At 51.1% G+C, this 12,372-nt stretch overlaps 1 protein-coding gene across 4 annotated transcripts in view; it reads right to left on the bottom strand.

Moving 5' to 3' along the window:
• Nucleotides 1-1,322: 1,322 nt before the first annotated feature.
• DAG1 (dystroglycan 1) overlaps nucleotides 1,323-12,372 on the bottom strand; it is a 75,575-nt gene continuing 64,525 nt past the window's right edge. For 3 of the 4 annotated variants that reach the window (XM_010369681.2, XM_030941476.1, XM_010369699.2), the window contains one exon: nucleotides 1,326-6,137. In XM_010369681.2, the coding sequence (XP_010367983.1) occupies nucleotides 3,735-6,137 (2,403 nt within the window). In that variant the 3' untranslated portion in view covers nucleotides 1,326-3,734. Of the gene's footprint in view, nucleotides 6,138-12,372 lie in introns of all 4 variants that reach the window. The other variant, XM_010369690.2, reaches the window with a different exon arrangement.

Genomic DNA, 12,372 nt, shown 5'->3' on the forward strand with positions numbered 1-12,372 from the left:
CTGCCCTCCTGTCTATGACCCTCTAACCCCAGCTTAAAAGACCTGAGCAGTCCTCATCTAAATCAAGGAACAGGGATCTGGCAGGAGTGCCAGGGGTCAAGGGTCTGCTGGGCTAAAGAGCGTATATTCCCCCATCCCCCAAAGGAGGCAAGGCAGGGCAGAGGCCAGAGGTCCTTCTGGCCTTAATGTTCTCTGCCAAGACCAAGTATTCCCTTACTTGAGTTCAGAACAGTGAGTCCACTCATTACCCAGTGGCTTCAGGTTAGATGTTAAGCAAAATCTCCTGAGGTCAAGAGAGTAAGGATGGGGTAATTTCCTGGGCCCCTGCTGCTAGGCCTAAGGAGTGAAGTGTGCTGGGGACAGCCTTTCCCAGCACTTAGCGTGGTGCACATTCAGGTCTTAACTCCAAGTAGTTGTTGGACCTTCAACAACCCCCGACCCTGGGACTCAGCTCTTATCTGCCTCTCTGGGTCTTGAAAGCTTTGAACAGAGGAGCAGGAGGCATGGTAAGGAGCTAGTGATGGCAGAGTTGAGCCCAGAAGAGGCACCAGTTGTTCTGTGACCACTCGATTCTGCCCATTTGCTCCTTGAAATACAGCTGCTACATCTCCTGCCGCCCACACTCCAGGCAGTGTCCTAGGACAACCCATCTGCCCCTTCCTGGGCACTGAGTCATGATCAGCCTACCCAGCTGGCCTGTCCATCCCAAGCCAGACACTGAAGGTCACCCCCAACCCCAGAACCTACAGGTCAACCAAGGCAGAGCAGCCTGGCCAGAAACCGTTGTTCCCACCCCGAGGCCAACACAAATCTGCCTTGAGACTACCTGGGAGACTAGCCAGTCCCAAGCCCACAAGACAATGTGGGCAGGAGCTGAGGCAAAGGTGCAGCCAGAGGCATCCCTAGGTCCCCATCTTCAGAGACCTGGCCTGAAGGACCCCTACCCAGGAGGTACAGGGGCTGACCCACTCTGGGGCAGAAAACCTGTGACATCTTTCCCACCATCCTCCTTCCCAGCCAGTCTCACTGGGTTCTCTGCTATCCCCCACCCCTTACAGATGAGGGACTGAGGATGAAGGAGACTTGTCTTAGCTGGCTCACAGGCAGAAGAGGGGCGAAGGGGGCATTACATGTTGGCAGAGTTTCTGGAGTGCACACTCAGCCCTCCCAGCACAGAGATGGTAAGGCTTACGTGGAGGCCACTGGGCCAACCCCAAGTGGACCTGGCTGAGTCTCCTCTTCCCCCTGTCACATGAGCCCCCAACCCCTCATGTCCAGGAACCTCTCCAGATGCCAGGGAAACAAGATGCCCAGAGGCAACAGCGTTGTAATAAAGACACTGCTTTTATTTAGTTTGATATGTTTCTTTACAGAATGCAGAAAATACATCTTAAAATCATATAGAAGGAAATAAAAACACATCAGTGGTTGGTGAACACTTGAATGTGAGATTGGCTCTCCATCTCAGAGTCCAGTGGCCATCACCAGCCCAGCACTCAGGGGCGCAGGCTGCCTGCAAAGGCATTGTTGCTGTTGTTATTCTGTTCACTGCCCCATCGCCTCCAGTTGCTATGGCAACGGGCCATTCTGGGCCAGCCACGTCTCTTGCATGGCAGTGCCCAATGGTGGAGTTGCTAGGGGCAACGGAGCTGTTTGGAAGGCCTTTCAAAGCCCTCACCTGGAACATTGGGAATTGTTTATTTTTTGATGAGGTCATCAGAAATAATCTGACCAGGTCAGATCCCACTTGGGCTCCTGTCTCTGGGGCACCAAGGAAACTCTGACTTGGAGGCATGAGCCCAGTCACCAGTGGTCCACTGAGCCTGCATTTACAGGCTCCCCCACAGAAGCACTGCTCAATCCAGAGTACCCCTGGGGACTAGGGCAGGGGAGAGGGGCTGGGCCCTGTGGGAGAAGGCGCAAGGGGAAATGCCCTCTGGAGAACAGTAGGACAGAGACCCCTACCCTCCTATCAGCCCTCCCCTCCTGAGGCAGCACACACCAATCCTCTGCAAAACAGTCGATATGGCTTAGAAGTAGCTGCTCCGTGTGCAAAGGGAGCCTGGGTCCACCCACCCAACCTCAATCAGGGAAGGGATACATTATTGCAAAAGGCATTCCTCCCTAAAAGGTACCCAAAATAACTCTCAGACATCAAGAAAAGTCATGCTCAAAATGGTTTCTTCCACAGTAGAATCAAAGCAGAGTGGGCGCCCCTGAGTCATGGGACAGAGATGCAGATGGACGGACGAATGTTCTGCTAAAAAAGGCAAAAGAACTCCAGTGTAATTCCAGAATTTAAACATTAGGAAAAGTAGGGGGAAAAAATCAAAATAAGCAAAGCCGTCAGTTCCATGGAATCAACACTAAGAGCTCGTACAAACTGCTGTAAGCATCACCATTTTTAATCTTTTTAATAAAACAATTTGAGGCTGTATAAAAACTTCAGTAAAAAATTAGCTTTGAGAGCTCACAGATTTTTTATTATGAACTATTGCTGGCACTCCTCCCCAGTCACCAGACCTTTTCCAGTAGTTCAGGCCCAAGGCCTGGGACTGGAGTGCCAGAGAAAAGGGATGGGGTGGGTCCGGGTAGGATTGTGGACTGTTAGGACAAAGAGGCCAAGGTCAAGTGAGGAAAGAGCATCACGTGACATAAAAATATTGCATCTTCACCAAAATGTCCCCCACTGAGTGTTTCAAAAAACTGTGGTGTTCCTTTTAGGAAGGAAAAAAAAAAAACCAACAACGCACGCACAGAAGGGTAAAACAAAATAGGTTGATGTGGTCGAGACCTTCGACCTCCCAGGTGCCCCCACAAGCAGCTGGCCCATCCTGGAGCACCAAAGTTGGGGGCCACAGCCACCGCTGCCTCTTGGAGTCCCTTTTTCATGGAAATGAAGACCCCTTGGAGGTGGGCCACTAGTGTACATGGGCTGGAAGTGGGGATGTCCATGGCCCAAGAGACCCCTCCAGCTTCCAGCCCCTGGCAACAGCGGGAGAGCAAACCCAGCACCAAGGACCTGGCATGAGCCAGGGCCGGGAGGCCCCCAGTCAGGCTCTGGAGTATCAGAGCAACCAAGTTGACGTAGTGTGAAAAAATAGGATTCCTTTGATAAAAAATACTGTCCCTTGGTCTTCTCTAAGTTTGAAACACCCTGGAAGCTTATTTTTAGCAAAGCAATTCCCCATACCCACCCAAAAATTATACATACAAGTTTAGGTAAACAGCAGATTAAATGTAAAAACTTAACCTTAACTTCTGAAAGTCCTTTGAATTTAATCTTTAGTTACTGTTTTCCATGTTACATCCTGCAGCTAGACACACGTGAATAGAAAAAACAGTACAGTTAGTGTTAAAGGCAAAACGCAGAGAGCCAGGGGGCCGCCCGGCACTGCCTGCGAGTTCATTCATGGTTCCTCGCTCCCTCCACCTCCACTCCACATGGTGCTTTCAGAGCCAGCCATCAAAAACGAAGCGAAGAATTCTCTATGAACAAACCAAAAGCTGTTAGGCAAAAAATAAAAATAAAAAAGTCCCCAAAGTCTCTCCAGCTGCTTTGGGGTTTGGGAGGACCAGAGAGGGCGGGCTTGTCCAGGCCCCTGTGTCAGTGTGTGCTAGGTCAGGTGTCGGCTCCCGGTGGGTGATGGTCTGCAGGCCACCGGTCTCCACAGACAACACCATGTTGTCTCCAGGCCCCTGCCCTACCCTGCCTCCACCCAGGCGCTTGCAGGTTAAGGAGGGACATAGGGAGGAGGTGACCGGTATGGGGTCATGTTCTTAGGACGGGAGCCCTTGCCCTCCATGGGTGCTGTGAAGGGCGGTGGGGGCTGGTAGGGAGGCGCATTGGGATCCTCATCCCGCAGGGGCGTGTACTCTCCCACAGTGTCCTGGTTCAGAGGAGTGGTCTCGGGCACACTCTGGTTGGGGTACTCGGGAGGGGGTAGGGGAGCCTTCTCCTCCTGCAGAATGAGTGGCATGCTGGAGGAGGGCGGGGGCTTGGAGTCGTCCAGTTCGTCCGCAAAGATGATAGGCACCCCCTTCTTGATGAAGGTGGCCTGGTCCTCAAGGGTAAGCTTGCCCTTACGCTTCTTGCGGTAGCAGATCATGGCAATGATGCCAGCAATGAGTAGGATGGCTGCGACCACCACGGCCGGAATGACTGTGTGCAGGTAGACATCATCCTCACTGCTCTTCTCAGGGTCCCTGTCAGGCACCTCTGTGGGCGGCGCCTCTGAGGGCACTCTCCTGGGTGGTGCCACAGGGATAAACTGTAGGTGCCGACAACTGCCAGAGCCCATCACAGCGATGCTTGTGGCCTTAAAGTCAGGCTCTAAGGCGTTGGAGAAGGCAGGCCGAGGTTTTCCATCATCCTCAGCGATCCGGCGGCTCAGCCCAGCGATCTGCTCCTTGGGGCAGGGCTCCAAGGGCAGTGTGTTGTTGGTCCATTCCACCACGATGGAGCCCCGGGTGATATTCTGCAGGGTGACGGTGCTACAGTTTCGGTCTCCAAAGGCGAAGGCCAGTTTCTTTACCAAGGCAATCTTCTTGTGGATGTCATTTAACACCAGTGCCGGGTCACCCACAAACTTGGCCTTGAACCTTGCAGGAGCCCTATCCCCTTGGGGGCGCCTGTGGACGTGGATCTCGAAGGCATCCACAGCCGACAGGCCCCCCTTGTCTGTGGCATGCATGAAATACTCGTGTTTGCCCACGTGGCTGCTGTCGGGAAGGCCATACATGAGCTGGCTGTTGCTGTTGAACTGTACCCAGGACTTCTCACCCACCAGCTGCTGCTCCCGCAGTTTCAGGGTCAGCTTCAGCTTGTCAGTGGTGGTGTCCTCATGGTCGTAGAAAGTGTCTGACGGGATCTTCACCTCAAAATAGGTGCCAACCCAGGCATCTACCCTGTCAATATGGTTCTTGAGCTCTGGGCGCTGGTTGGGTTCTCCGCCACGGGGCACTCCACTGGTGGTGGTGCGAATACGAGTAGGCGGTGAGGCAGTTTCTAATCTGGTGATAGGAACTTTGGTGGTGACCCGGGGCACTGGCCGGGGTGTCCGTGGTTTCTTGGTTGGCCTGCGAGTCGTGGTGGTGGAAGAGTCAGTTGAAGGCGTTGCTGGTTTTGGTGTGGATACTCGTGGCTTCTTGGTGGTGGTTGTGGGAGGGGTAGCAACTGCAGTAGGCTCCACATAGCCAGGAATGGTCATTGTTGGGCGAATCTGGCCAGGAACTGTGGTGCCAGCTTCTGACACCCGAGTAGGCTGGATGGGGCCTAGGGTTGGGGTCTGAATAATGGCGCCTCGAGTCCGGATGGTGACTGTGGGTTTCCCAGGAACAGGATCCCTGACTGGAGGAGCCATGGTCTCTGTCGGAGGAGCAATGGCTGGAGATGTGGGTGTTGGCACGATCCTGGATGGGGGCTCCTGGATAGCCGTGGTTGGGGGCCCAATGGCAGTGACAGGTGTGGGTGTGGCATGGATCTGCCTCCGGATGCGTTTGGGAAGAGGGGGTTTCTTATTGGCGATGTGCCAACCCACCACAGGGTAGCCAAGCTGAGCAGACATAGCACCCTCCCTCGCAGGAGCCTCCACACCACGAATGTCAGGCACACTGTTCTGGTTCAGGGAGCAGCCCAGCTTCCAGGAGAGAAGGGCCCCATTCTCCACCACCTTTTTTGCATTTCCCGGGCCAGCCATGAAGGCCGACATGTCAAATAGTCTGTTATTCACCACCGGCACTAATTTCATGTTGTGAAGCTCTACTTCTGAGAAGCTCCGCATCCTGTGCAGGAGGTCAATCCTTTGCTTTGGGGTCATCTTGGTGAGGTCGGCATCCAAAATCACCGTCAAAACAGTCACAGGTTCATCCACAGCACAGGCAGATGATACCACCTCACCAGGGTCTGGGAAGGCTGTCCTCACTGACTGCAGCTCACTGTGGTCTTCAGGGTAGACCTCAATGGAGAACACACAGGAGGTCTGGGGGATGTGGCTCCCGTTGGCACCCAGCCGTGCAGCGCTCACCGAAATGTAATGCACACCCTTATCAGTGTCAAGGGGGAGGCCCTCCAGGGTGTGGCTCTGCGGGTCCCAGTGCAGCCAAGATGGCAAAGCCTCCTTCCCTGCTGCTGATACCTAGAAGAGACACAAGCATAAATTAAAAGTACTATTGTCACTGCATAACCTGAATATGATCGCAACAGTTAACCTGAATTGTATGACAGGTTTAGGGTGTTAATTCAGAATGCCTGCTGGGGAAGCTAATTCCTCTCCCCTAGAGAGACACAACTGAGTTTATTTACCTGTCACAAGACTAGGGCTATGAGATGGGCTAGCTTGGGAGGCAAATATCTCACCCAAGGCCACACAGTGGGGAGACAGCAGTGCTGGCACTCAAGCACATGTCTCATTCCCGAGAACTGATGCCATGGAGCTCATGACTGTTGTGGATTTTATAACAGTGACACACCCTTGCCACCTACTTGCCTATTCTACCTGCAGAATCAAGTCACATCCCAGCCCTCAGCAATCCTTTCCACCCTTGCCTCAGACTTCTCCCCGACCCTCTGCAGACACCACATCTTTGCTCAGGTCACATGCCTGGCCTGGAGGACGCCTCCTGCCCCAAAGTAGAGATGCACACAGGTCTGGGTACAAGGGAGGGTTCAATGCCCTGAAGGACTCACTTTACATCATCATGTTACATTCAAGTGTAGTGGGGCGCATTTGTGTAGCAAAGAAAGTTAGCTGTATCTGGCCGGGGGCGGTGACTCACGCCTGTAATTCCAGCACTCTGGGAGGCCGAGGCAGGCGGATCATGAGGTCAGGAGATCGAGACCATCCTGGCAAACACAGTGAAACCCCGTCTCTACTAAAAAATAAAAAAAATTAGCTGGGCGTAGTGGCGGGCGCCTGTAGTCCCAGCTAATTGGGAGGCTGAGGCAGGAGAATGGCGTGAACCCAGGAGGCGGAGGTTACAGCGAGCGGAGATGGCGCCACTGCACTCCAGCCTGGGCGACAGAGCGAGACTCCACCTCACAAAAAAAAATAAAATAAAATAAAAAATAAAGTTAGTTGTATCTAATGTTTTCATTTACCCTGCTTCTCAAATCTTAAGACAAACTGTGGTGCCCAGGGAGCGGGGACTAGAATCAACTATTCTAGAATAGTGCTTATTAAAGGAATCCCAAGGAGCTCTGGTCTCTCTAAAAGAGAGAGGCTCTATAGTCAATCAAGTACAGGAATATACAGAGCCCTATTCTGCCCTTGGAGAGACCAAGCACAGAAGCAGGCCTAAGGAGCTCATCACCTTATTCCAACTCAACAGCATCTCCCAGACTTCTTTCAGTGTGGAAGTCCCTTTCCACAGAGATATAACTGGTCATACTCAGAGCACCCAAGGAAGTGCCACCATAGAAACCTCCACCATCAGCTGACAAGAGGAAAATATGACTTGGCTCTTGCCCTGGCCCCGTGTGTGGCTCCTCTCACTTTTGGTAAACACCTACTCCTGCCCCAATGCAAGAAAGGTGACACCCCCCATTCTCTGGTTGGCCTGAAGGCACTCTCTTCTCCATTGTCCTATAACAAGTCCAGAGACAAACTGGCCAACACATAGTACATCTCACTGCCAGCCTCAGCCCAGGACTGCCCTTCATAGCCACTGCTTGTCAATAGGGTTCATTCATGGTTCCTCGCTCCCTCCATCTCCACTCCACATGGGGCTCTCAGAGCCAGCCATCAAAACCGAAGCGAAGAATTCTCTATGAACAAACCAAAAGCTGTTAGGCAAAAAACAAAAATAAAAAAGTCCCCAAAGTCTCTCTAGCTGCTCTGGGGTTTGGGAGGACCAGAGAGGGCGGGCTTGTCCAGGCCCCTGTGTCAGTGTGTGCTAGGTTAGGTGTCGGCTCCCGGTGGGCGATGGTCTGCAGGCCACCGGTCTCCACAGACAACACCATGTTGTCTCCAGGCCCCTGCCCTACCCTGCCTCCACCCGAGGCGCTTGTGGGTTAAGGAGGGACATAGGGAGGAGGTGACCGGTGTGGGGTCATGTTCTTGGGACGGGAGCCCTTGCCCTCCATGGGTGCTGTGAAGGGCGGTGGGGGCTCGTAGGGAGGCACATTGGGATCCTCATCCTGTGGCAGGAAAGCTAAAGCCATGACTGCTGGGTTCCCAGTGGCTCTGGTTCCCTGAGCTTCCTCCTGCCAAAAGACAAGGTACTTGAGTGATTTCGAAAGGAATCAGGCTTGTCCCCAGGTGTTGTCCCCAGGAATCAGGCTTGTCCCCAGGCTTGTCCCCAGGTGTCAGGCAGCAGCAGCCTTATCAGAAACTAGATAATTTCCCCCCTTTAAACTAATTTAAACAGGTTTCCTACACCCAGCAAAAACGTATTGGAAAGCTGTGCATGGTAGCTCATACCTATAATCCCAGTACTTTGGGAGGCCAAGGCTCGGGAGGATTGCTTGAGGCCAGGAGGCATTAGAGACCACCCTGGCCAACACAGCAAGACCCCATCTGTATTTATTTCAAAAAAAAAAAAATTTTTTTTAAACCATGAGATGACTGACATTGTTATGAGTTATTATTATTGGGCCAGGCATGGTGGCTCACCCCTGTAATACCAGCACTTTGGGAGGCCAAGGTGGGCAGATCACCTGAGGTCAGGAGTTCGAGACCAGCCTGGCCAACATGGTGAAACCCCATCTCTACTAAAAATATAAAAATTAGTCAGGTGTGGTGGCGTGTGCCTGTAGTCCCAGCTATTCAGGAGGCTGAGGCAGAAGAATTGCTTGAACCTGGGATGCGGAGGTTGCAGTGAACTGAGATCACGCCACTGCACTCCATCCTGGGTGACAGAGTGAGACTCCATCTCAAAAAAAAAAAAAAAAAAAAAAAGGAATTATTATTATCGGGGTTATCATTTCCTAATTGCTCTCTGAGCCACTCATTAAGGGTCAGCAAACTGTGTTTCCTTTGTGATATCACATTCCATCAACTATAAGATGTGCCATCATCTAATTAAGAATCTCTCACCCTGTCACTCACCATCAAACATCAGAAATGTTAAAATATCTGTAAACATGGGTGTCTTCAAACTCATGAAAAACACTAAATATATTTTTCTTTTAAAATCTTTTTTAACTATAAAAATCACACCTATTGGCTGGGCGTGGTGGCTCACGCCTGTAATCCCAGCACTTCGGGAGGTTGAAGCAGGTAGATCACTTGAAGTCAGGAGTTTGAGACCAGTCTGGCCAACATGGCAAAATCCCATCTCTACTAAAAACACAAAAATTAGCCAGGCACGGTGGTGCACACGTCTAGTCCCAGCTAGTTGGGAGGCTGATGCACAAGAATTGCTTGAACCTGGGAGGCGGAGGCTGCAGTGAGGAGAGACCACACCACTGTACTCCAGCTTGGATGACAGAGCGAGACTCTGTTTAAAAAAAAAAAAAAGGCCGGGCGCGGTGGCTCAAGCCTGTAATCCCAGCACTTTGGGAGGCCGAGACGGGCGGATCACGAGGTCAGGAGATCGAGACCATCCTGGCTAACACGGTGAAACCCCGTCTCTACTAAAAAATACAAAAAACTAGCCGGGCGACGAGGCGGGCGCCTGTAGTCCCAACTACTCGGGAGGCTGAGACAGGAGAATGGCGTGAACCCGGGAGGCGGAGCTTGCAGTGAGCTGAGAGCCGGCCACTGCACTCCAGCCTTGGTGGCAGAGCAAGACTCCGTCTCAAAAAAAAAAAAAAAAAAAAAAAATCACACTTATTTCAAATCTTTTGGCTGAAAAACCTAAGCTTTACATTTTCATTTATGTTAAATAAGAAAACTGCCACATCCGTATGTAAACACGTAAAATAAAGGTTGAATGCTCTTGTTTTGCAAAACAAACAAAAAAAACCCACCCATGAAGCAAATAAGTAAAGCCCATGAGACTTTACAGGAGTGTGACAGGAGTAGGGTCCTGAGAGGTGGCGAGTAGGTGAATTAGGGTGTGGACCCCGGTTTTTGGTCACCTAAGGGTTATTTCCTAACTCTACTCCATCCCAGTGGCCACCAGTAGGACAGGAGCTCACATGGCAGAGGGAGGATGAAGAAAGGTGACAGGGAAGGCCTGGGATAGAGGTCTGGGTAAAGTCAACCAAGGAGAAGCCACCTGCAGAGGAGACTGAACAAGGATGAGAGGGACTAGAAGAAGCTCTAGAAGTGGGAGCCAAATGGCTGGCTAGAACCACGGGACATTCCTGAGTGGCTAGGTGCTCCATCAGTGTTGATAAGTCAGCAGCCTGGTGCCTCTGCAAGTCTGTCTTCAACTACACAGGGCACTTTTGTTTTGTTTGTTTTGTTTTGTTTCAGACAGAGTCTCGCTCTGTCGTCCAGGCTGGAGTGCAGTGGTGCGATCTGGGCTCACTGCAGGTTCCGCCTCCCAGGATCACGCCATTCTCCTGCCTCAGCCTCCCAAGTAGCTGGGACTACAGGTGCCCGTCACCACGCCTGGCTAATTTTTTGTATTTTTAGTAGAGACGGGGTTTCACCGTGTTAGCCAGGATGGTCTGCATCTCCTGACCTCGTGATCCGCCCACCTCGGGCTCCCAAAGTGCTGGGATTACAGGCGTGAGCCATCGCACTCAGCCACAAGTGCACTTTTTAACAGAGAAAACAGAGAAGGGCTTCCCAGCCTGGCTCACTTCCTATTCTGCTGACCCCAACAGCCAAAGTTCTGCTATCAGGCAGTTCCTATAGAACAAACTCAGGCCATTCTATAGGAAGGCTCCCACAGCGAAGCCATCCTTGGAAGTCATACACTTATTTTAACTACGCCAAGTAACTTTAAAAAATGTTAATATCATGTAACAAACAACAAACACTAAAGGAAACCTCAGGTTTCACCAAAGCAAGTTATAATGCTCAATTTCAAATTGGGAGATGGGAGATGAGAAATGAGCTTTATTTTGACTACTGAGAACAAATTATTTCACTATTTTATTTATTTATTTATTGAAACAGAGTCTCACTCTGTCACCTGGGCTGGAGTGCAGTGGCACGATCTCAGTTCACTGTAACCTCTGCTTCCTGGGTTCAAATGATTCTCCAGTTTCAGCCTCCTGAATAGCTGGGACCACAGGTGAGTGACACCATGCCCAGCTTTTTTTTTCTTTTTCTTTTTTTAGAGATGGGATTTCGCCATGTTGCCCAGGCTGGTCTCAAACTCCTGGCCTCCAGTGATCTGGCTGCCTCGGCCTCCCAAAGTGCTGGGATTACAGTTATGAGCCACTGCACATGACCAAATTATTTCACTATTGTCTACCCATGGCTTTTGCAGCCATGTAAAGTTTACTCATGTCTTTGGGGCAAGTCATGTCAGAAAAACAGAGCTGATATGGTTCACATACCGCCCAAATCTCATGTCAAATTGTTACCCCCAGTGTTGGAGGTGGGGCCTGGGGGGAGGTGACTGGATCTTGGGGGCAATTTCTCATGGATTGTTTAGCACCATCCCCCTAGTGCTGTTCTCATGATAGAGTTCTCACAAGATCTGGTTGTTTAAAAGAGTGTAGGCTGGGAGCAGAGGCTCATGCCTGTAATGCTAGTACTTTGGGAAGCTGAGGTGGGTGTATCAATGAGTTCAGGAGTTCAAGACCAGCCTGGTCAACATGGTGAAACCCTGTCTCTATTAAAAATACGAAAATTAGCCAGGCATGATGGCAGGCACCTATAATCCCAGCTGCTCGAGAGGCTGAGGCAAGAGAGTCGCATGAACCCAGAAAGCGGAGGTTGCAGTGAGCCAAGATCGTGCCACTTCACTCCAGCCTGGGCAAAAGAGCGAAACTCCATCTCAAAAAAAAAAAAAAAAAAAAAGTGTGTAGCACCTCCTCCAGCCTTCCTCCTGTTCTGGCCGGCCATGTGAAGTGCCAGCTGTCCCTTTGCTTTCTGCTATGATTGGAAGCTTCCTGAGGCATCCCCAGAAGCAGAAGCCACTATGTTCCCTGTAAAGCCTGCAGAACCATGGGCCAATTAAACCTCTTTTCTCTATAAATTACTAGTCTCAGGTATTTCTTTATAGCACCACGAGAACAGACTAATACAAGAGCCAAGCCTTTCCAACCTAGTCACCTGCTTTTCCCTCTGCAATTTTGGCTCCCCAGGGTCCTGAAGTCCCAGCCGTTATCTGGCTGCAGGACAGGTGTCTAGATCTACAGCCCAGAAGCAGGCAGTCACTCCACGGTCATGGGTACTACTCAGGAAGAGAAAGTATTAACCTGAATGTTCTAAAACCCCTGCATCTCCAGCAGTCTTGGTACTGGTGACATCAGGCCCAAGCAGTACTTTCAGTGGCAATGATTCTTTATATACATATATATATATA

Source organism: Rhinopithecus roxellana, chromosome 1 (genome assembly GCF_007565055.1).
Source record: "Rhinopithecus roxellana isolate Shanxi Qingling chromosome 1, ASM756505v1, whole genome shotgun sequence".
Lineage (NCBI taxonomy): Eukaryota > Metazoa > Chordata > Mammalia > Primates > Cercopithecidae > Rhinopithecus > Rhinopithecus roxellana.